At 58.2% G+C, this 22,825-nt stretch overlaps 1 protein-coding gene across 6 annotated transcripts; it reads left to right on the top strand.

Moving 5' to 3' along the window:
• Positions 1-4,254: 4,254 nt before the first annotated feature.
• Positions 4,255-22,666, top strand: RIPOR1 (RHO family interacting cell polarization regulator 1). Of its 6 annotated transcripts, none has more exons than XM_036834968.1 (23): positions 4,255-4,380; positions 11,878-12,004; positions 12,119-12,271; positions 12,441-12,519; positions 13,231-13,254; positions 13,349-13,402; positions 13,546-13,698; positions 13,800-13,863; positions 13,957-14,000; positions 14,079-14,204; positions 14,657-14,805; positions 14,883-15,012; positions 15,092-16,750; positions 16,835-16,950; positions 17,842-17,974; positions 18,236-18,371; positions 18,496-18,657; positions 18,923-19,081; positions 19,241-19,437; positions 19,527-19,610; positions 19,710-19,800; positions 19,943-20,571; positions 22,541-22,666. In XM_036834968.1, exons 2-22 carry the CDS (start codon positions 11,901-11,903, stop codon positions 20,038-20,040), a joined length of 3,915 nt encoding a protein of 1,304 aa, XP_036690863.1. In that variant the 5' UTR covers positions 4,255-4,380; positions 11,878-11,900; the 3' UTR covers positions 20,041-20,571; positions 22,541-22,666. The 6 variants fall into 6 exon arrangements, with proteins under 6 accessions (XP_036690863.1, XP_036690866.1, XP_036690865.1 ...); XM_036834966.1 differs by lacking the exon at positions 4,255-4,380 and adding an exon at positions 10,843-11,048 and having other exon boundaries at positions 16,838-16,950; XM_036834967.1 differs by lacking the exon at positions 4,255-4,380 and adding an exon at positions 10,846-11,048 and having other exon boundaries at positions 14,079-14,144.
• Positions 22,667-22,825: the final 159 nt, after the last annotated feature.

The raw sequence follows: 22,825 nt of genomic DNA on the forward strand, positions 1-22,825 counted from the left end.
AGTCCCCAGACCCCTCAGATGTCACCTGCTCAAATGGACCATATCACCTTCCCCTAACCTGATCCTCCAGGCCTCCCCACATCACTGAAAAACACCCATCACCCAGGCCCAAAACTCTGGCATGATCTGGGATGCCTGCCTCTCTAGACCTCACATCCCATCGGTCACCCAGCCGTCCATTTTGCCTCCTGAACATCTCCTGAATGTCTCCATCTCTAGTGCCTCAGCTCTGGCGCAGGCCACCATGACCTTGGCAGGGAAATGATAGCAGCCTCCTTGCTGCCTCTACCTGCCCCCTCCAAGCACTGCCTGAATGACCTTGCAAAGCACAGATATGGCCACAGAATTCCCCAGCTTAAAGCCCAGGCTCCCCATCACCCTCCATGCTCCTTAGCCAGTCCCCAAAGCCTCTCATGGCTGACCTCATCCCCAACACATACACAATTCTCCCACCACATTAAGCTTCTGCTCCCCGCCAGCAAAGAAGGCTGCTCCTCCCTCCTGTACCTTGAACTCTGCTGTGCTCTCTGCCCCAGATGCTCCTCTAAAGACCCACCCCCTGCCTGCCTAGGGAGCCTCAACAACTTGCCCCATTCCTACAAAGCCCTTCCTAACCAGCACACACCTTCTCTCACACACATAAATGTGCACACAGACACAGTCACAGTCACACATTCACACTGGTGACATAAGAGGTGTAGAGACTCAGGGATGACCTGCCCTAATTGACAGTGAGTCCCCAAGCACAGGGACTGGGTGGCCTCACCTCTGTCCACCCTTCTGGAACCCCCAGGGCCGAGCACACACCAAGCTCCACGAAAGCTTGCTGAATATCTGGCAAATGAATGAATGAATGTATACATCCTATCTGAGGCATGTGAGCACAGGCGCAGTAAGGGGCAGACTTTATTCTGTCCCGTCACAGGAAGCTGGGGGGTGACATTGCACACCAGAGAGCTGTAGCCATGGGGGCTGTGGGGTGGGGCGAGGGAAGCTTCTGTTTTTCTGCGTTTTGGGACTCGAACTGCATTACTTTCAAAAGTGGAACTAGCTGCACCATATGTGAGGAACTGGAGTTCACTGTGGTTCTCACCACCCTCTGCCATCTATTAGAGGGATTTTTTTTCTCAGGCCAGAGCCCATCCCTTCAGGAATGTGAACTGCTCGAAGGTAGAAATGGTGATGATTCGGTGCTCTGCCCTAGCTCCCAGCCAGCACCAGCAGAGCGTATACTCAGGGAACTCAGACAGAGCCAAGCTAATTAGGATTCGGTGAGCTGAATTGGAGCTCAGATGCTGCCCCTTCCTCTGACCATGGAAAGGCCCTGCCTTCCCTGAGCCTCAGGTGGTGCCTCTGTGAAATGGGTGTCAGCTGTGTCCTTCCTCCCCTGGCTCACTGGTTGCTGTGGAGAGGCCTGGCAGGCCTCTAGCACCCCGTGATCCTCAGAGGCTGTCACTCCCTCAAGGCACCTGAACAGGAGGAGAGGGCCAGGTGAAGCCTCAGGTGTCCCGTCTGCTCACTGCAGCCCCATCCATGCCTGGCCCTGATGGATAAAGGATGGGGAACCAGGAGTGGTCACAGACAAGGAAAATAGGCAGTGATGGGTACTCAGAAGGGGTGAGTGGGAAGCCAGAGGACACAGGTTTCTTGGAGGAGGTGACATTTGAGCTGTTTTCCAAGTGGATAAGGGAGAGGAACATCCCAGGCAGAAGGGAGGCTGGGAGAAGAGACAGAGGCCAGAGAGTAGGGACCATGTCCAGGGATCCGCAGGGAGGCTGGTGTAGTGGAAACAGAGCAGGAAGGGCTGGCAGGACAGGTGGGAGATGAGGAGGTGAGGTCATCTAAGGCCAGATCTCCTGGGTCTTGGAGGCCTCACTACAGAGTCTGGACTTATCCTGAGGGCATTGGGGAACCAATATGACCTGACTTATGATTTAAAAGATCACTTGAGGGAATTCCCTGGTGGTCCAGTGGTTAGGACTCCACGCTTCCACTGCAGGGGGCCCAGGTTTGATCCCTGGTTGGAGAGCTAAGATCCCACAGGCCACAAGATGTGGCCAAAAAAACCCAAAAAGATCACTCGAGCTGTTGGATGGACAACAACTGTAGGGTACAAAGGAGGCAGCAGGGAGGCCAGAAAAGATGGTGGCCCAGACCCGGCTACCAGCTGTGACAATGCAGAGATGTGGCCAGACACTGGACAGAGAGACTGATTGACTCTGATGAGCAAGGGCGTTATCTATTAGAATTGGGAATTTTCTGGAAGTGGAATTCCAGAATTCCAGGCCAAGAAAGAGTTCCTCGGACAGTACCCTGGTGAGTCCCCACAATCACCGCTGCCTCATCAGAGTCTCAAGCAATGGCACAGGGACAACTCTGTGCCACTGCCACCCCAGGGGCCAGCATGCTGCCCAGCCCTGAATGGTCAGTGGGTGTTTGTTGAGTGAATTAATAAACAACAGAGTTCTAATAGTGGGAGGTGAAGTGCAGGAAGGGAACGAATCTGAAACATGTTAAGGAGGTAGAATCTACAGGACTAGGAGGCTGAATTAAGGTGGGGGTAGAGAGGGGGACGTCCAGGGTTCATGCATTTACTCATTCATTCAATCTCTCATTCGATAAATATTTCTTGAATTCCTACTATGAGCCAGGGACAGTGGTGATGAGGACATCTGTGGCCCCTGCCCCCACAGAGCTTAGAGACTCACAGTGAGGCAGGCTTAGGCACGTGAGCACACATGGGCACACATGCTACCTGGTGGTGATGGGTGACATGAAGGCATGAGTCCACAGGACATGGGGACAGAGAGTACCAAGGAGAGGCTGTCTTCAGAGAAGGTGGTCAGAGGATGCCTTGCTGAGGAGATGACTTTCCAGGTGGTCAGGGGCCAATTGGTGCCAGTTTTGAGAGCTCCAGAGAGGCCCAGCCTCACTCAGGTGGGAGCCTAGGTGGACAGTGGTGCTTTGCAGAGATGAGAACAAAGGAAGAAGAGTCCCTCTGGGGAAGGTCATGAGATCTGGTGGGTCATCCAGGGGCTCTGGAACAGGAGAGGGCTCTGGGCACAGGGGAAGGCTCAGGATGTTCAGCAGTGGACGGATGAAGTCCTGAGACTGGATGATATTTTAGGGTGGGGGGAAACAGAAAGAAGAACCCAGTCTCTGGAAGCAATCCCCAGGTCTACTGACTACAGAAAAGGGGGTGCTACAAAGGAAGGCAAAGAGGAGGGGCCGGAGAGGGGGAGAACTGGGAGAGGGTGAGGTGTGTCTCTGGTAAGAGCTAGCGAGGGAGAGGATGTCAGTGCCCCTTGCTGCCTCTAAAGGTGACAGACTACAGAGTGAACCCTGAAGGGTGGGGTTGGAGAGGACCGGTGTTGTCTTATTGATGGGAGGGGTGGGGGAGTGGAGCTGGCCCTTTTACCCCAGTGTGAGGTCAGCTATCAGCTCCACCGTAACCCACTCCAGGGGAGAGCCAGTATTCTAGCCCCCTTATTGGAAAGGACTGGGTTCTGGCCCCCTTGGACAACATGTACCCAGACCTTGCCAGGGTCCTCACCCATGCTTCCAGAGAAAGGCCCGAGACTCCGCAGATGCCAGTACCCAGTGAGTGGTGACTGCGTGGCCTGGCTAAGAGCTCAGACTTACCGGTGCCAGATGGTGGCAGGAAGGACAGCCTGCCCCCACAGCAGGGAAACTGAGGCCGGCGGACGGGCAGGGCTCAGGGGCAGCGTCCAGACCCAGAAGGTGTCTGATGAGTAGCCTTCAGGCCTTCCTGTTCCCCTCTCTGAAACTGGCCCTGATCCCTTCCTCCAACCAACTCAACGCAGCAGTGCCCCTCCAGGACCTGTTTCACATATGGTGGCCTGAAAGGTCTCTAGAGCCCACGGAATTCAAGGAGGGAGCAGGCAGGCGAGGCTCTCCGGTGCACCCGGTTTTGGGGTCTGTATGGGAAAGAATGGTTCCTTCCTGCCTTTGCTAATGGTTCTCCGAAAGTCGCCCTATTCCCGCATATGTATCCGGATCCCGAGCGCTGAGAACTCCCACCGCCCGCGTGTCGTCCAGGGTTCCCCTCCCGCGCCCCGTCCCGTCCCGTCCCGCCTCGCCCCGCCCCGTCAAGCTGGTGGACGCCGCCAGCCACCGGCCTGCCCCGTTAGCCGAGAGGGCGGAGCGAGCAGTGGGCGCCTCCAGGGGTGCGGGAGCCGCGGGAGCGCAGGGGGTGGGGCCCAGCTGGCCAGGGGAGGAGCGGGGCGTCTGGGCTGCAGGCGGCGGAGCAGAGGGAGGGGCGGGCAGCAGCGGCGGCGACCGCGGCAGCTGCGGCGCGACCTAGCCGGGCAGCGACCAGTGCACGGAGAGCGCGAAGTCCGCGCAGCCCAGCGCAGCCATGTGAGTGTCCCCGCCGTTTCCGGGGGCCGCGGGCAGGGCGGGGGTCGGGCGCGGCGGTTCTGGTGCCTCCCCCGCCTGGGGAGTCCCGGATCTGCTGCCCCGGCTGAGGCCCTGTCCCGTATCGCCCCATCCCCGGGACCCAGGCCTCGCGGTGTCGTTCCTCCCCTCCTCTCGGGCGCGGAGGACGCCCACAAAAGCCGCCGCCTCTGGGCCTGCCGCACCCGGCGCTGCCTCCTTCCCTCCCGCGGCAAGGCCCAGGCGGCCTGTGCCCCGGGGCTCTGGGGTGGGTCAGGCCTGAGGGTGGGCCCTTGGCGCCAGCCTGGGCCCTGGCACGGACGCTCACCGGGAGCCCCACTGCCCTCGCCGTAGGAGAGACTGAGCTGGGAATGGGGAGAGGGCGACGAGGGGTGCAGGCCCGCCTCCGAGATGAGCTAATCTCTCTGGCCCCACCGGCTGGCCTAAGCCGCTTTGGGCCCCGACCCGAGGTGGCCGATCCGGCCTCGGGCTGGGCTCTTCGTGAAAATCTGGCGCGGCCCAGGCCGGAGAGGATAGCCCCGGCGCCGTGGGGGAACAGACCCTGTACCTGGAAATGAGAGGCTGGTGTGGAAACTCTGCAAGCAGCCAGGCCTGGGCAGCCTGCAGAACCGGTTTGGGGAAGGGGCTGCTCACCAGGGCTAGGGGTCTGGGTAAGCCTGGCTTCAGCACCCTCTGTTCTCCTCTCCCCGTTAGGCCTCAGTCCAGCCTCCAAGACTGACCCATCTCAGCCAGTTCTGGGTTGCTTCTAATATGTGTCCAGGCTGGCTGGCCGAGCACCTACTGTGTGCAGTCCAGTGTAACAATAACGGTGGGCCATCTGTGGGGCTTGCCCTGGGCCTGCATCGCTCAGTGCCGGCACAGCCTTCTGAGGAGGGTTACCAGATGATCTGGCAAATGCAGAAACTGGCCCAGAGAGGTTAAGTAATATTCTGAAGGTCACACAGCTGGTTTGGAGAGAGGTGGGAATTAGACCCAGATCTGAATTCTTGCCACTGCACTATCCGCTTCCCCGGCATGGGGGGTAGCGGCGGGGATGGGTGGGCGGGGAGAGAGATGAGAACTGGAGAGTGAGGTACAAAACCTCCCTGTCAAAAACAATAAACAAACAAAAACAACCCAACAAAAAAAACCTCTCTGTCCTGCGTCCTGTGGGGCAGCAGCTGCAGAGGGGTACCTGGAAATGGGGGGGGATGAGGGGAGCACACAGGGCGCTGGGCTGGGTCCTCCCCCGGTGGAAAAGCTGGCGGGGAGGACGCGGCTGAGTCACTGCGGGCCCCTCGCTTCAGCTCGGACTAGCGCCTCTGCCAGGCCCGGCCCGGGGGAGGCCACAAGGCTTCCAGTGCGCCGCCGTCCGGGAATGTGACCAGCTGACCAGGGAGGGGGCCGGCAGGAAGTGAGGCCACCCGGCCGCCTCCGCCCGGTTCCGGGGTGGGGGGTCCCAGGCCGCACCGCGCCCCCCTCCCTCCCCCCGCAGCTGCGGCATGACGTCAGCAGCCGGGTTTGGGGCAGTTGCCATGGAGACAGGGGCAGGCTCAGGAGGGACCCCATTCTTCCTTGAAGCCGCCCCTTGCCCGGGTTATTTTTAGCGTCTGTTTACCTCAATCCTGGGCGGCCCTGCGGTGGGGCGGGGCTGGACCGGAGACTCCCGGGAAAGCGGCTGGCCTGGCATACCACTGAGCTGGACAGCACAGGTGGCGGGACCTCCTGACCCACACAAGTGCACCAGTTTTGGCGTGTAGAGGGTATTAGAGGCCGCGGGATCTGGGGCCACGCAAGCGGGCAGAGTTCCATTCCTAGCTGCCCCGAGCTGGCTATGCTGCGGGCCCCATCACCCTTGAGACCTGGGTTCTTTCCCATGTCCAGAACAGACTTCAGGGCTGCCATAAGTCCAGATAATCCCCTGGCTCTTATCAGCCAGCCTCTCCCCCACCCCATTTGAGGTGGCCCCTCTCCCTTTGCTCAAGGGGATCTGCTCTTTCCCTTCCCCCACCCCCAGCAGGGGAGATCTTGCCTATTCACCCCCTGGAATTGTCACTTAGATTGATATTCTGATGGTCATCTGGACCAACAGTTATACATCCTGGTCCCTGTGGCAGAAGCCCAGAGAAAGAAAATTGATGGGACAGTCAGCCTACTCTGAGTCCAGCCCACCTACTCAGTTCCAGAATCCCAGGGAACCCCCACCCTGCCCCATTCTCAGAGGGCAGAACCCCACCTGCTGATACAATCAGAAAGTAAGGAATGGAAAAGGAAATTGTCTATGAGGTAGAGGAGTTGGGGTAGATAGAGACTTGAAATCTACTCCTCCAGCAGCTCAGGATCTACCTGTATCTGGGCAACCCAGTTCAATCAGCCCCCAACTCATAATCAGCTCCTGCCTTCCTTCATTGCTTTGGTGCAGGGCACAGAGGGTACAGCAGTGAGCAAAGCAGACAGGCCTCAGCCCCCAGAGTTCACAATCTGGTTGGAAGACAGACCCTAAAGCAGAACTGACAACTGAGTTATGTGGCCTCAGGGATCAGAGAGAGGAAACTATGAGGCACCTTAAAGGGGGACCCAATCCAAGGCAGGCTTCTTGGAGGAAGAAGTAGTAGGGTAAGACTTGAAAAAAGAGAGGGAGCTGGTCAGGCTGAGAGTAGTGGGAAGAAGATATAGAATCAATGAGAGCTGCTGCTTAAATGCTGAAGAGCCTTACAGGCATGGAGAGAATTCACAGTATCTGGAACAGAACGATCATGGGGGGAACAGAGGACTGTGAGGGGAGGAGGAAGGTATATGAGGGAAGGGACAGAGCCTGAAGGTCTTGTGGGTCATGTTAGAGAGTCTGGACTTTATCCTTGGGGTAGAGGAATGCCCATGGATGTTTCACAAGAGTTAGAATAGAGGGAAGTTAAAGATTTAGAGTCCTGGGGTTTGAATCCTGGCCCTACCACTTAACAGCTGTGTAATCTTGGGCAGATTAATAATTGTTAATAACATCAGTTAACATTTGTTGTGTGTTTACAGTGAGGTACTGTGTCCACCCCAACTTCTGTACTCCACAGACAATTCTCCCTTCCCTGAACACTCCCAGTAGAGGAAGTATCTCATTTCATCCTCCCAACAGCCCTGTGAGATAGTTGTTATTATTATTGTCGTTATCCTCGTTTAGCAGATGGATATCTGCAGCCCCAAAAGGTTAAGAAATGTCTTGCCCAAAGTCACACAGCCAGTTAGCCTCAGGTTTCTCATCTGTGAAGTGGGGCTAATAGGACACACCCCATAGGTTTGTTGCCAGAATTAAATGAGATGATGTTTGTTAATTAAGCACAGTGCCTGGCATAGAAAGCACTTGATAAAGGACAGTTTTTAGCATTGTCAGGTGACTGGAATTTCCAGAGGGGCAATGCTGTTATTGAATAGATCATTGTGGGTTAGCATGGAGACAGGGAACCCAATAGGAAGCTGCTGTAGGGTTCTAGGTGAGAATTGGTGATGGCTTGGCCTTGAGTTCTAGCTATGGGGGTGGAGGTGAGGGGGCAGATTCCAGAGAGGGCAGGAGTGGGTGGCTGAGTAGATGTGGGGGTAACAGAGGCTGAGGGACCCACGATGATTCCTAGTTTCTGTCTTGAACAACTGGATAAATAGATGGTGGGGCTGTCGTGGAGAGGTTAAGACTGGGGAGAGTCAGGTTTGAGGAGGAAAGTGGTGACTTTAGTTTGGGGACTTCAAACTTAGCACAACCCTAATAACCCACTCCACATTGTCACTCAGCTTCCAGGAGGTATCAAGCAGGCAGCTGGATAAACAGGCCTGGTGCTCAGAAGAACGGTTTGGGCAAGGAAAAGATATGGAAGCTGGCAACATTTAGATGGCATTAAGCTGTGGGAGATGTACCCAGCCCATGAGTGGGGAGGATGAGGCCCATTCGGGGATGGGGAGAAAGACAGATCCTCTGGGAAAATAAGATGTGCAGCCAGAGAGATAGGTGGAAAGCCAGAGGCATGTTGCCTCTTGAAATCCAAGACAAGGAAAGGCTCAAGGAAGAGGAAGAGAACTACACAGTGAAAAGCTTTGCTGAGATCAAGCAGGATAAGGACCAAACATTGGACACTGGATTCAGCAATGGGGAAGTCACTGGTGACCTTGTCCCGACCAGTCAGGGGAGTACTGGGTACAGAAGCTGGACCAGGATAGGAAGAAGAGTGGGTGGGTTTAGAGAGGAAATGGAGGTAGACACCTCTTCAAGAAACTTGGCTCTAAAAGAGCCAAATAGGGTGAGGGGTAGGGTAGCTAGAAAGAGACTGGGAGTCCACAGAGGGGTCATTTCTTTTTGTAGTTATTTATTTAAAGTTAACTTTATACTGAAATATAATATTCACACAGAAAGGGTACATGTCCTAAGTGTACAGCTCACAAGACATTTTCACAAAGGAACACACCCATATAGGATCAGGAAATAGAACCCAGATTAGGAAACAGAACATAATCAGTACCCTGTCAGCCCCCTTGTGCTCCCTTCCAGTCACTACTCCCCAGGGGTAGTGTCACTACTATTAATAGTCACTACTATTCTGACTCTGTCACCATAGATTAAGTTTAACTGTTTTTGAACTTTATATCAAGGAATTCAAACATATATCCTCTCTTGTGGTCTTGCTTTTTTCACTCAACATTATGTCTGTAGGATTCATCCGTATCGTTGCATGTGGTTGTATATTGTTCATTCTTTTTGTTGTATAGCATTGCATTATCTACTGATGGGCATTTGGATGGTTTCCAGGGTTGTTTTCATCTTTTTTGTGGGAGTGACTTGAGCTTGTTTGAGGCTTGTGGAGAAAGTTTACAACACTCATCTTCCATGGGAAGGGAGAGAGATGGCTAAGGTCACACATGAGGATTTCCCGCATGGGAAACAAAAGCCTGGCTGAGGCTGAGATTTGCTCTTTTCCAGCCCAGCTGCTGTGCCAAGACCTCTGGCAGCTCCCGCCAGCCTGTGCACAGGTGCAGAGAAGGCAGGGGGTTGGGTTGCCCAGGGTTGGTTTCTGCCAGGTAAGAGAGAAGCCCAGGGTGCTGGGGATATTGGTAGCAGGCGAGCAAGCTGGAGTGGTGGCTGCAGATCCAGGCTGGGGAGAAGGGTGTGCAAGGAAGGTAGGGAAGAGAAGGTAGGAGGGAACTGGCAGAGTGAAAGGAAGCAGAGGCGGATTGTGAGCTCTGTGCAGGGCGATGTCTGTGCAATTCCGGCTGTTATCTCCAGAGACTTGCATAGGGTTGTCACTTAGTAAATAGTTGAATAAATGAGCTGAGAGCTCAAGAGGTCACAGGTAGAAGGCAGGTGAGGTGGGGGTGATGGAGATGTGGTTCTGATTTAGGAAAGGGGCATTCCAGAGCCAGGTGATGAGACTGGGCTGTTCTCATGGAGGGTGGCTGCAGGGAGCAGAGAGGCCAGTGTTGGGTGGGCAATCCATGGGAATGCATAGCTGCCAGCATAGGGTGCACAGCACCCAGTCTTCAAGGAGGGAGGGGGAGATAGCATTTCTCAAACTAGGATCCTTGGACATCTTGCATCTGAATCTGTAAGGGGGTGGTGGGCTGGTTGGAAATGCAGACCCCTGGGCCCACCCCAGCCTCTTGGGGAAAAAGTAAGCCCAGTGCAGCAGAATTGAGCATGGTGGCTATGGTGGCCTTTATCCAGGCTAGAGTTGGATAGGGATAGTCAATGAAGAGATACTGGGGGCAGGAAAGGGCCAACACCAAGGGGATTCAGTCCATGTGAGGTGGGGGCCAGAAGGATGGGGCCTCTGCCCTAGGATGCAGCTTCTGCCAGAGAGAAGGGCCTGATTGGGCAATGGGACCGGATCCTCTACCCTGTGGCCTGGGGGTAGAGAGGGTGTCCAGACTGAGCATCCCCTCTGAGGGTGGAGGGATGGGGGTGGTGCATGGTGCTATGGGACTCTCTGCACCCAGCTGCTTCTCTTCCTTCTCTCGGCGGCAACACATAATATGGGGTTGATCCAGTCCCCCACTTTTAGCTCCTTCTCAGCCTCCAAACCCCCTCATGCTCAGTGCTTCTCTGCCGTCCTTTGGCACAGTCCCTCCACTCAGCACCCCCAGCCCTTCCTTCCACTCTCTCAGCCCCTGCTCTCTAGCCTTCACACACTCAGAACCCCAACTCTAAGCCCTCTGTGTCCAGCTCTCCCTCAGCACCCCTCAACAGCCACTCCATGAGGCCCCTGTGCTGACTGCACCCAATTCAGCCCCACCCGGTGTCCTCACTCTGTTTATCCCTCCATATTCACCGCTGCCCTCGACTCCCTTTACCCACACTCCTGACCCAGCCGAGAAGACCCCCGTAAGTCCCCTGCCTGAGGGGAAACCTCCAGTCACCCCTCCCAGAGGCTGGGAGGGGGGCCAAGGGCCCGGTGCCCCCGTGGTCCGGCCGGTCCCGCCCCATCCCGGCGGGCTGAGTCAGGCGGCAGGAACTGGGCGGGGGGCGGCGCCGGGAGGAGCTGAAGCAGGAGCCAGAGTCGCTGGGAGCGAGCGCGGAGCCCAGCACGGCCGGCACCGAGTGGCCCTGGGCCGGCGGGGACACGAGGGGCAAGCGCGGGGCTTGGAGGGCTGTCCCGGACCTACCATGAACTCCAAGAAGAGAGGTAGGACCTGGTCCGGGGCTGCGGAGGCTCCAGGGCTGGTCCCAGGGGGCTGCGGGCCGCGTTCTGGGGGCCTGGGGCGCGTGTTTCGCCGGAGCGGTGTGGGGGTCTGCGGAGGATCTCTTCCTGCTAAGGTCACGGGCGAAGGCTGCCGTCTGTGACTCAGTTTCCCGGTTGGAGTCTCAGGAAAGTGGAGGGGGCGGGGCACTTCTCGGCACTGCCCCCCACCCTGGGAATCCCCCGGCTCTGGGCATCGGGAGGACTCTGGCGTCTGGGCGCCTCGGAGCGGGTGGGGGCTGGAGGGGAGCAGCTTCCGCGGGGCGGGCCGGTGTAGGGAGCCCAACCTGCACAGGCCGGGCCTGCCAGGCAGCTCCGCTGGGCTCAAAGCACGCACCCCGCCCCGCCCCGTGACCTCCTGCGGCCTCTTGGGGTGTGGGCGTGGGAGCTCCTGGTCCACTTGGGGGGAGGAGGTCAGGGCAGGGCTGGGGAGCCCGCCCCACCCCCGGGTAAACAGGCGCTTCCGCACATTCTTCGCACGCCCCTCCCCTTTCCTGCCCCTTCCCAGCCCGGGGAGGGTCCCAGTGCGACCCCCCTTCCTGCCCCGCGCGGCAGGCGGAGCCTGCACCTCTGCAGGAAGTGGGGGTGTAGCCGAGGCCACGCTGAGTCCGACACCGAGTCACCCGCGGCCGCCCTGTCATAAGCACCAGGGCCGCTGGGGTTCGGACTCCAGCCTCAGGCCGTGGCCGGCAGGACGGAGAGACAGAGTCTGGGCCGCGGGGAGGGGGCTTCAAGGGCCTGATTGGCGCTGGACACCCGCCCTCGCCACCCCCAGGGAGCCCCGCGCGGACTCGTTCCATGATGTCCCTGTCGGTGCGGCCGCAGCGCCGCCTGCTCAGCGCCCGGGTCAGTAGGAGCCAGTCCTTCGCAGGCGTCCTCGGCAGCCAGGAGCGGGGGCCCAGGTACGCGGCAGAGGGGGGCTAATGGGGTCAAGAGAGTCTGACCGGGTTGGAGTGTGCAAGTGAGGGTTTGGGGGATGACTCCTTGCCCCTTCCTGAGTGCAGTCTCTTCTTCAGGAGCTTCCCAGCCTTCAGTCCCCCGGGGCCCCCACGGAAGCCCCCAGCGCTCTCCCGAGTGTCCAAGATGTTTTCAGTGGCGCACCCGGCCCCCAAGGTCCCGCAGCCTGAGCGGCTGGACCTGGTGTACGCGGCACTCAAGCGAGGCCTGACGTAAGCAGTGCCCTCCCAATGCCTTGTCCCATGATCCCTCCCTAAGTCCTCATTCCCTTTCTGCTAGTAGGAACCTTCCCCAGCCTCACACCCTCTCCTCACTGCCTGTTCCCTGGGCAGGTAGAAGCTGGAGAGGTAAGATAACTCTTGTGGTCACCCCTTTCCTCAGGGCCTATTTGGAAGTGCACCAGCAGGAACAGGAGAAACTCCAAAGACAGATAAGGGAGTCCAAGAGGAATTCCCGCCTGGTAAGTGAAGGGTTCGCATCCTGTATGCCCAGGATTAATATGCCCTTTGCTCTTGTGGTGTGGGGGGCTGGGCAGCACCAGCCCTGGGTGACATCAGAGCTGTTTTCTGGGGTGACTTAGTCCAGGTGTGACTAGAAAAGTGGGTATCAGGAAAGGCTGGGGAGTTTCTCTCCTCAGCTTTCCCAGGCTGCATGTACTTTCTGCCTGGGACCCAGTGCCTGTCCATGGGAGCTTCCAGTGGGTTGGGTCAAACCCCACAGACATGGACAGCAGAAGATTATGTTGTAGTGGTACTGAGGGAGAGCCATGGTTCTTCCTGGGGAACAGGTCAGGGCTTCCCAGAGGAAGAAACATTTCTGCTGGGTCTTGAAGCATGAACAGGAGTTCCCCGGTAGAGGGAACCATGCATGAGGAGGCACAGAGCTCTCTTCCTAGGGGTTGTAGAAAAGGCAGTGGGCCAGGGGAGGGATCCCATGGAAGAGGTGGGGGGAAGAGTACTAGAGGGGTCTTGGGGACCAAATCTATGACACCAGCAAAGACCAGGCACGTGGGAAGGTAGGTCAGTCCCTGCTTTGACTGGAATGGCTGTGGACCGTGGTGTGAGAGGGAGGAAGGCTGTGATGAAAAGGAGCTAGGTAGGTCTGGGTGAGCAACTGCCCCTGCTGGAGTACTTCCCCTACCTCCTAATGCCCCCTTCATCTCTACCCGCAGGGCTTCCTGTATGACTTGGACAAGGTGAGTGTATAGAGAACGGTGTTGAAAGAGGTTGGCTCAGCGGGAGGTAAAGGGCCCTGGGCCTCAGGCTTCTCCTAACGCACCTCTCCCCCAGCAAGTCAAGTCCATTGAACGCTTCCTACGACGGCTGGAGTTCCACGCCAGCAAGGTACTTGTGCAGCATGCGTGTGTGCTTGCAGCGTGGGGTGGGGGATTGGGTATCACAGGGAGATGGGATGATGCTAGGCCCTGGGTGAGCAACCCCAGTAGTGAGTCTCAATCCCCCCTCTGCCACCCCACTCATCTGCCCAGATCGACGAGCTGTATGAGGCATACTGTGTCCAGCGGCGTCTCCGGGATGGCGCCTACAACATGGTCCGTGCCTACAGCACCGGCTCCCCAGGGAGCCGTGAGGCCCGGGACAGCCTGGCCGAGGCTACTCGGGGGCATCGGGAGTACACAGAGGTGAGGGATGTGTGCCAGTGAGGCAGAGGCACAGAGTGTGGCAGAGCTCGTGAGAGGGGACTGGTTCTTGACCTCCTCCTGTCCCTGCCCATCCCCCTCAGAGCATGTGCCTGCTGGAGAGCGAGCTGGAAGCACAGCTGGGAGAGTTCCATCTCCGGATGAAAGGTACCAAGTGGTGAGGCCGACTGGTGGCGGGGAGAGGGAGGTGTGTGCCTGAGACCCCTGGACCCCGTTCATCTCCTTCTCCCCCACTCCCAGGGCTGGCCGGCTTCGCCAGGCTATGTGTGGGCGATCAGTATGAGGTAGGAGGATGGGCAGGGAAGGGCTGGGATGGCAGGGTCGCAACACCAAGGGCTGCTTCATCCTGCCTCTTCCCCTAGATCTGCATGAAATATGGGCGTCAGCGCTGGAAACTACGGGGCCGCATAGAGGGTAGTGGAAAGCAGGTGTGGGACAGTGAGGAAACCGTCTTTCTTCCTCTGCTCATGGAGTTCCTGTCCATCAAGGTGATGTCTCTGCCCAGAACCATAGGACACCAAGATCCTGTGACTCTATGACCCTGTGAACCCCTTATGATCCTCATGACCCTGAGACCCTTACCCCTGTGACCCGCATCTGGTTCCATGGCCCTGTGAATGTGTGACCCCTTGACCTTCATGACCCTGTGATTTCCTTGTGACCTCCTGACCTTGTGAATATATGACCCCTGAACTCTCATGAGGCTGTGACTCCCACGACCTCGATGACTACAAATTTAGACCCCTGTGGTCCCCATGCTCCCAGGCTGCTTCGAGCCTCCATGGCCCCATTACCCTGAGAACTCCATTCCCTGTAACTTCCTCATGGCCCGATGACCCTGTGACTGTCACATAACCTCTATGCAAATTCAGACCTCTGATCTCCCACAATCTCATGACCCCTACACCCTTGTGACCCCACCATGCATTCTTGGCTACAGGTGACAGAACTGAAGGGCCTGGCCAACCATGTGGTTGTAGGCAGCGTCTCCTGTGAGACCAAGGATCTGTTCGCCGCCCTGCCCCAGGTTGTAGCTGTGGACATTAATGACCTTGGCACCATCAAGCTCAGCCTGGAAGTCACGTGGAGGTTGGTGGGGCTGAGGGGCTTGGAGACGGGGCTGGGGCTTGATGTTAGCACCTGCTAACAGCTTCTTCCCTCTCCAGTCCCTTCGACAAGGATGACCAGCCCTCAGCCGCTTCTACTGTCAACAAGGCCTCCACAGTCACCAAGCGCTTCTCCACCTACAGCCAGAGCCCACCAGACACGCCCTCACTTCGGGAACAGGCCTTCTATGTGAGTCACATCCCGGGCTCAGCCCCCCACCCAGGGGTTTGCTGGGGGTGATCCTGAGATGTCCTTTTCTCTCTCCTAGAATATGCTGAGGCGGCAGGAGGAGCTGGAGAATGGGACAGCGTGGTCCCTGTCATCCGAATCTTCCGATGACTCCTCTAGCCCACAGCTCTCAGGCACTGCGCGCCACTCCTCAGCCCCCAGGCCCCTGGTGCAGCAGCCTGAGCCTCTGCCCATCCAGGTTGCCTTCCGTAGGGCTGAGACCTCCACTTCTGGGACCGTGGATGAGGAGAGGGCCATGGCCCCAGCCCTGGCCAATGGGCATGCCCCCTACAGCCGGACTCTGAGCCATATCAGTGAGGCCAGTGTGGATGCTGCCCTGGCTGAGGCTTCAGTGGAGGCTGCAGGCCTAGAAAGTCTAGTCCGGGGACCCAGCCCACCTGCACCCCCAGATCCCACACATGGGGAGCACCCTAGTCCTGTCCTTTCTGCCCTGGACCCTGGCCATTCTGCCACAAGCCCCACTCTCAGTACAACAGGCCCCGCCCACACATCTACAGACCCTGCCCCCTCTGCACACCTAGACTCAGTTAACAAGAGCATAAATTCTAGCTCTCCTGAATTGCCAGACCCCACCCACACCACTACAAGCTCCACCTCTAGTGCCGTAAGCCCTACCCATAGTGCTCCAAGCCTCACTCACACTACCACAAGTTCTACCCACAAGACTGTGGTCTCTACCGTCACTATTACAGGCCCTACCCCCAGTACCACAGGGCCAGTCCAGACCACCACAAGTCCCACCCACAAGCCAATGCTTTCTACCCTCACTCCTGCAGCTCCTGCCCCCAATACTACAGACCCAGTCCAGACCACTACAAGCCTCAGCCACACTGTCACAAACCTGACACACACTGTCACAAGCCCCACCAGCAAGCACATGATCTCTACCCTCTCTACTTCAGGCCCTACCCCCAGTACCACAGACCCAGCCCAGACTACCACAAGCCCCACCCATACTACCACTAGCACCACCCACACTACTGCAAGCCCTACCCACACCACCATAAGCCCCACCCACACTGCTACAAGCCCCACCCATACCACAATAAGCCCCGCCCACACTACTGCAAGCTCTACCTACACCACCACAAGCAGTACCCACACTACTGCAACCCCTACTCACACAGCCAGGATTTCAACTCACACCGCTACACCCAATGCTAAGGACCCAGTCCAGATCACCAGGAGTCCTACCCATTCTGTCACAAGTCCCACCCTTATAACTGTAAGCCCTTCCACTTTTCTAGACCTTGACACGCTCTCCAACCCCTCTGCAAACACAGACCCTCCCCTCCCAGGCATCGACCCCCTGTCCTGTAGCTACGCAGCCTCCACTTCCTGCACTCAGGCAGACCCCATAGCCCTCAGCACCTCCCACCCAAGTCCTACCTGTTCCAGTTGGGAACCCCTCACAAGCCCTTCCCCAAGACTCCCAGAAGCCATCCATCAGAGCCCAAGTCCCCCTCCCTCACCCCTAGCCCCTGTGACCCAGCATTCAGACCCTAGAGTGGCCAGGGCTGCCCAGGCCCCAGTTCCAGGGGCAGCTGGAGGTGCTGGGGACAGGAAACTGGAAGAGGCACTGGGGGCTCTAATGGCTGCCCTGGATGACTATCGTGGCCAGTTTCCTGAGCTGCAGGGCCTGGAGCAGGAGGTGACCCGGCTGGAGAGTCTGCTTATGGTGAGGAGGGCTGGGCTGGTTTGCGGCAGCGCAGGGAGGGCAGCCAGGCAGGGGCGACAGCTCTGACGCCCTTCACAACCCCAGCAGAGACAAGGCCTGACTCGCAGCCGGACCTCCAGTCTTAGCATCACTGTGGAGCATGCCCTGGAGAGCTTCAGCTTCCTCAATGAAGATGAAGATAATGACAGTCCTGGGGACAGGTGAGAGGGGCTAGGAGCGGGGGAAGAGGGGAGGTGAGTAGCAGGTGAAGGAGAAAGGCGAGAAAGGGGAACAGGTGAGGTGAGGCCAGGGGGAGCATGTAAAGAGAGCAGTAAGATGGGTGGTGGGCTCGAGGGAGGTGGGTGGGAGGGGATGGACTTGCTGGCGGGTACATCTGTGTTCACCCCTCCCATGTACCCCTCGTGTGTCCTTGTTGCTCATGTTTTCAATCCCATCTGTATCCCCAGTGCTTCTGGTCACCTTCCTCCTCATCCCTGCAGTGTCTGCCTCCTCCGTCGGTCCCCACCAGCTCCTGAGCCTCCAGCTCCTCCTCTCTTCCTTGGCCTCACCTTGAACCTACCCTGTGAACGAGCCTTTACTGTGCCTCCCCATGCATCCTGTGCCCCCCAGCATCAACCCCCTCTGTCTGGACCCCAGCTTTCCCAGAGACCCTGGTCCCTTGGCTCTTTGTCCCAGAGTGGCCTTTGCCGATTCCCAGTTGAAGGTCATGCCCGGCCCCTCCTCCCTCCGCTGCTGCCCAGGTTATGGCCCCGTGCCCTGCGCCCCTTGGGCCGCAACCCCTTGCAGTCCACATTGCGTAGACCATCCCGCCTGCAACCCTACTCCCGCCCATCCAAGCCCCGGCGGCCCCAGAGGTCCCAGCAGTCCTAGCTGGAGGTAGCCCTGGGCAGACAGGCTCTGGAGACCCCTGCTACCACCTGCTGGTCCCAGCCCTTTCCTCCTTCTGGAAGTCCTCCGTGAACTTACCCATTGTCTGTTGTTTGTGCATGATGTGTTCTTCTGTTCTGGGATGGGGGGAACTTAATAAAAATACTCTGGTGACCAGATGATGATGTGTGCTCCTGGGGCGGTTGACCCCATTTTTCTCTCAGGCCCCCAAACAGCCCGGAGCTTGGGGCTGAGGACAGCCTCGACTCACCTAGTGCCCGACCCCTCAGCACGGAGTGTCCAGCTCTGGACACTGCCTTGGTCCAGCACCTGTACCACTGCAGCCGCCTCCTGCTGGTGAGGCTAGTGGTATTCCCCCACCCTTCCCTTGTAGCCCCTTCCCCCAGGGAGCCCTACACTTCAATCCTGGCCCTCCACACCTCCTCTGAGTTCCACTCCCCAATGTCCCAGGGCCTGGCTCTTGCTGAATGGAACACCTCCCACACTCTGGCTCCCCCAAGTCTCTCCCGATGCATGCAGGGACTTGTAGTCCCTGGTCTCCACCCTCTCTAAGCTCTGTCTTGAGGTCTGAGCTACCTGGCCACCCCTATTCTCCAGAAACTGGGCACATTTGGGCCCCTGCGCTGCCAGGAGGCATGGGCCCTGGAGCGGCTACTGCGGGAGGCCCGAGTGCTCGAAGCAGTATGTGAGCTTAGCAGGCGATGGGAAATCCCTGCCACCTCTGCCCAGGAAGGTAAAAGCTGTGTGGGCTCTGGCTCGTGTCTGCCCCAAAGTTCCTCCGTTGCCCTATCCCACCTACGCGCCTGTCTCCCCACCGGCTCGTTCTGTTGCTGACAGTTTCCTGCACCTCCTCACAGTGGTGCAGTTCTCGGCCTCCCGGCCCGGCTTCCTGACCTTCTGGGACCAATGTACAGAGGGACTCAGCCCCTTCATCTGCCCTGTGGAGCGGGTGCTCCTCACCTTCTGCAATCAGTACGGCGCCCGTCTCTCCCTGCGCCAGCCAGGCTTAGCCGAGGCTGGTGAGTGGGCTGCCTACCTGCCCCCTCTGCTCTCCTTTCTCAGATCCCCAGTGATGGGACCTCAGGGAAAGCCAGGTCAGCCCACAGAGACATGCTGAGATGAGCACTGGGAAGAAACATCTAAGGCTCATGCCTCAGCACAAAAGGGCCCAGATGGGACCCTTTTGTGCTGGGTCCCTGGACCTGCGCATGGGGTGGGAGCACTCTTCCCTCTAAGGACCCAGGTCCATCCACACCCTGAGACCTGCGGCACTGCCTCCCACAGTGTGTGTCAAGTTCCTGGAGGATGCCCTGGGGCAGAAGCTGCCCCGGAGGCCCCAGTCAGGCCCTGGAGAGCAGCTCACCGTCTTCCAGTTCTGGAGTTACGTTGAAGCCTTGGACAGCTCCTCCATGGAGGCCTATGTGACCGAGACTGCCGAGGAGGGTGAGGCAGTAGCCCTGGTCACAAAGTGGCCTGATGCTATGGGTGGGTCTGAAGGTGTGAATTCAGGACCTGAAGGTACAAAAGAACCCACCCCGGGAGGCTCTTTGCCCTGCCAGCTTGTTCCAACTGACACCCCCCTGCCCGGCTTCCTTCTTTCAGTGTTACTGGTGCGGAATCTGAACTCAGATGACCAGGCTGTTGTGCTGAAAGCCCTGAGGTTGGCACCTGAGGGGCGGCTTCGAAGGGATGGGCTCCGGGCCCTCAGCTCCCTGCTTGTCCATGGCAACAACAAGGTCATGGCTGCTGTCAGCACTCAGCTCCGGAGCCTGTCACTGGGCCCTGCCTTCCGGGAAAGGGTAAGAGTCGGGCAGGGCTCCCTGAGGGCAAAGGCTGGGGTCCCAGGCTCCCAGTGTCTGGCTAAGTCTGCCCTCCCACCCTTAACCAGGCCCTACTCTGCTTCCTGGACCAGCTCGAGGATGAGGATGTGCAGACGAGAGTGGCTGGCTGCTTGGCCCTGGGCTGCATCAAGGTGACCCCTTTCTCTCCCCTCCCAGCTCCCCAAGCCCTGGGTCCTGAGCCCTTCTCACCTGCTCCACTGGGCCCACCTCAATGCTCTCTCCCCTGGTAGGCTCCTGAAGGCATTGAGCCCCTGGTGTACCTGTGCCAAACGGACACAGAAGCCGTGAGGGAAGCAGCTCGGCAGAGCCTGCAACAATGCGGTGAGACTGGGGAATGGGAGATATGGGTCAAGTTGAGTTCTATGACATTTTGGCTGCTGGGAATAGGGGTGAGATGGGGTCAGGGGTGGGAGGGCCAGGGCGGGGCTAGGGCCTCTCCTGACCCCATCTTTATCCATTACAGGGGAAGAGGGACAGTCTGCCCATCGACGGCTGGAGGAGTCACTGGATGCCCTGCCCCGCATCTTCGGGCCCGGCAGCATGGCCAGCACGGCATTTTAAACTCCCCACCCACCGGCCCCCAGTGCCCCTTCCCCCCACTTTCAGGGCTTACCAGGCACTGGCAGGGAGGGTGAGGGCTGGCTCCAGACACTCCTCCCTCACAGATTCCTATCAATGAAAATCTAATATATTCTCCTTTTGTCCTCGGGGTGGGAAGAGTCAGTGCCGCAGTCAAGTGCCTCCCAGCCTCGGCTCAGCACACTTGCCATAGATCGGTGTCCCGGGCCTGGCCGTCCTGCCTCTGCCCTGCCACGTCCCTTGGTTTTGTATTTTATTTACAGAGTTTTACAGAAAATAAAAAAGCAAAATGCCTTTCCTACATAGCCTGGACTGGTGCACTACTGACCTTCTGCTCCAGCACACTCTGGCTGTGGCCCTGACACTAGTGTGTCCACACTCCAACCGTGACAATGCCATGTGCTTTTGCCCTGGAAATCCAGATGGAAGAGAGCCCAGAGGCTGGAACTGGGCTTGGAAAAGAGGGCAGAGGAAGAGGGTGGTGGAGTGTTGCTGAGGAGGCCCGGCCTGCAGGTGGGTGTACCCTGAGCCTGGAAGCTGTGGGCCTAGACTGGAGCCAAACTGTGGAGTTGGCCTAGAGAAGGCCCAAAGGGTGCCAGTCCTGGGAGTGGCTCCCTAGCAGCCAGCTCACTTGGCCAGGAGGCAAAGAGGAAGCAGGCAGGAAAAGGTGTGGTGGTGGCTGGAGCTTCTGGCCACCAGGGAGCAGCAGAACCCCGTCAGGGAATGCCAGCCTTCTGGGTCTTCGCCTCAGCCCAGGCAGCTTCCTACAGAAGGCGCTGAGCACAAGGAGCTCCTTGAGCGCGCTGGGTAGTTGTGAGGAGATTCTTGCAGAGGCGAAGAGCTGGGGCCTGGGAGGCAGGAGACCCGGATGGCTGCTCTGTGACTCTAAACAGAAAGTCCCTCCTCTCCCTGAGCCACCTCCTCTCTGTAATAACAAACCTGACTAAACCCTGTGACCTCCCCACATCTGGTAGACTTGTGCTGCTTCAGGAAAGAGGGCTCCAGGGAGAGGGCTCACGTGAGTTTATTAACCCCAGAAAGTTAAGTGTTCAATGGGAGGAACCTGAGGGTAGGGGGGGACTTCAGCGTGGCAGGCCTGTTCTAAGGAGGGCCCGAGGGAGGCCCACACTCAAGGCTGGAGAAACAGGTCTTCCACCCTTCCCCTCTCCCTCCAGAGCTTTCAATGGAGACAGTGTAAGGGCAGGGCCTTCCCCACTCTGAGCCCACTCTGGCGTCCCAGTACCTGTGGCTGTAGCACAGCAGCGTGACACCCTGGGGGGAGTCTGTCCCCGCACTCAGGTAGAGCCAATGAGATGCCAACAGTCCCCCCTGGGGGGTGACCCAGATCCCCAGAGAGCCCTGCCCCCCCGTGTTTTAGAGCTGTGTATGAAGAGGTTTGGCCGGGCCCTTAACCACCTGCTGGGGAAGCCAAGCTGAGCAGAAAAAAAAACGGTAACAGGAAGGAGCACAGGAAACACCTGTGTGCGGATGCAGGTGGCTCATTCCAGTTGGGTGGGGGCAGGCTGACAGCCCCCAGCACATCGGCACAGCGCGGTGCTCCCTCTGTGACTGTGACGGGCGGCATGGGAGGGATAGTGTAGCTCAGTTTTGGGGTGGTCGGCTGGAGTGGTAGGGGAGGGGAAGGCAAACAAACGATAGAGACCAAGCCAGCACCCAAAGCCAGCCACAGCCTGGGCCTGCCGCAGGGGCCCCTGCAGCAGGGTTGCTGTCCCAGAACCACCCCTAGGAGCCCCTCAGGCCTGAGGCCCCACAAGAGGTCCCCTAGTAGGGCAGGACTGTCCACTGACATCCAAAGCGTGGCCTGTGTGGCGGGGAAAGAGGAAGTGAACACTGGCTGACCAGGTCCTGCGAAAGTGCAGGCGGGGGTGACTGGACTGGCACAAGCTCATGGCTTAACCCACAGGAGGAGACGGGGCCTGGGCAAGAAGTGTAGGATGGGAAAATGTCCCAGCCAGGGGTCAACCGGGACTGTCATTGGAAATCTGAGTGGCTCTACATCTCTGCATTCCAATTCTGGGAAGACATAAGGTACCTAACTCTGTCCTCTACAAGGAGAGTCCTGAATCCCGAGCCTCGTATTCAGCTCTAGGTGAGGGTGGATATGAAGGTCAGAGTGGGCAGGAGCTAGAATTAGGGCACTGTGAGGTACAGCTGAAGGACTGTCAAGGCCAAGACAAAAAGAGCCTCGGGCCTTTGCCCCACTAACCCTACCCAGCTCAGAACAGTGTGAACCAACCCCAAGACAGCCACTCAACCCCTCTCCATCAGTGACTTGAAGTCAGGCTGGATGGCCTTCTATTCCCTGGCTCAGACCCATGTCTGTGAGATGGTGGGGGGCAGGGAGAGCCCTTGTCCTCCCTCCTGTACACCCTGCCCTCCCCCAACACACATAGCCTCACAGGTCTTCCCACAGGGCGAAGCTCCTCCCAGCACACCTCCCATCTACCCCGCTGTCACACAGGTTTGGGGAGGCACTCACTCCCACGACTCTGGACAATTGAGAGCCTGCTGCCTCCAGTGATGGGAGGTTGATGACACCATCGGGAGTCAAATGCACCAGAGCAGGGAAAGCCTGTCCCCAGCTGTCCTGTGGAGCCTGTGCCAGCCTCTTGAGGGGACAGAAGGAAGTGGGCCTCCAAGTTCTGTGACACACTGAGAAGCACCCCATCAATCAGGTCCATCAAGGCCACAGCCATGCCTTGGCCACCATCGTTGGGGGTCTCCCCAGAAGAAACTAATAAGCATG

Source organism: Balaenoptera musculus, chromosome 19 (genome assembly GCF_009873245.2).
Source record: "Balaenoptera musculus isolate JJ_BM4_2016_0621 chromosome 19, mBalMus1.pri.v3, whole genome shotgun sequence".
In the NCBI taxonomy this organism is placed as follows: domain Eukaryota; kingdom Metazoa; phylum Chordata; class Mammalia; order Artiodactyla; family Balaenopteridae; genus Balaenoptera; species Balaenoptera musculus.

Coding starts and splice junctions, on each gene's coding strand:
- RIPOR1 (XM_036834965.1), top strand. Junction 15,013..15,091: donor TTCGGGAACAGGCCTTCTAT/GTGAGTCACATC, acceptor TCTCTCTCCTAG/AATATGCTGAGGCGGCAGGA. Junction 18,658..18,922: donor GCCAGGCTTAGCCGAGGCTG/GTGAGTGGGCTG, acceptor TGCCTCCCACAG/TGTGTGTCAAGTTCCTGGAG.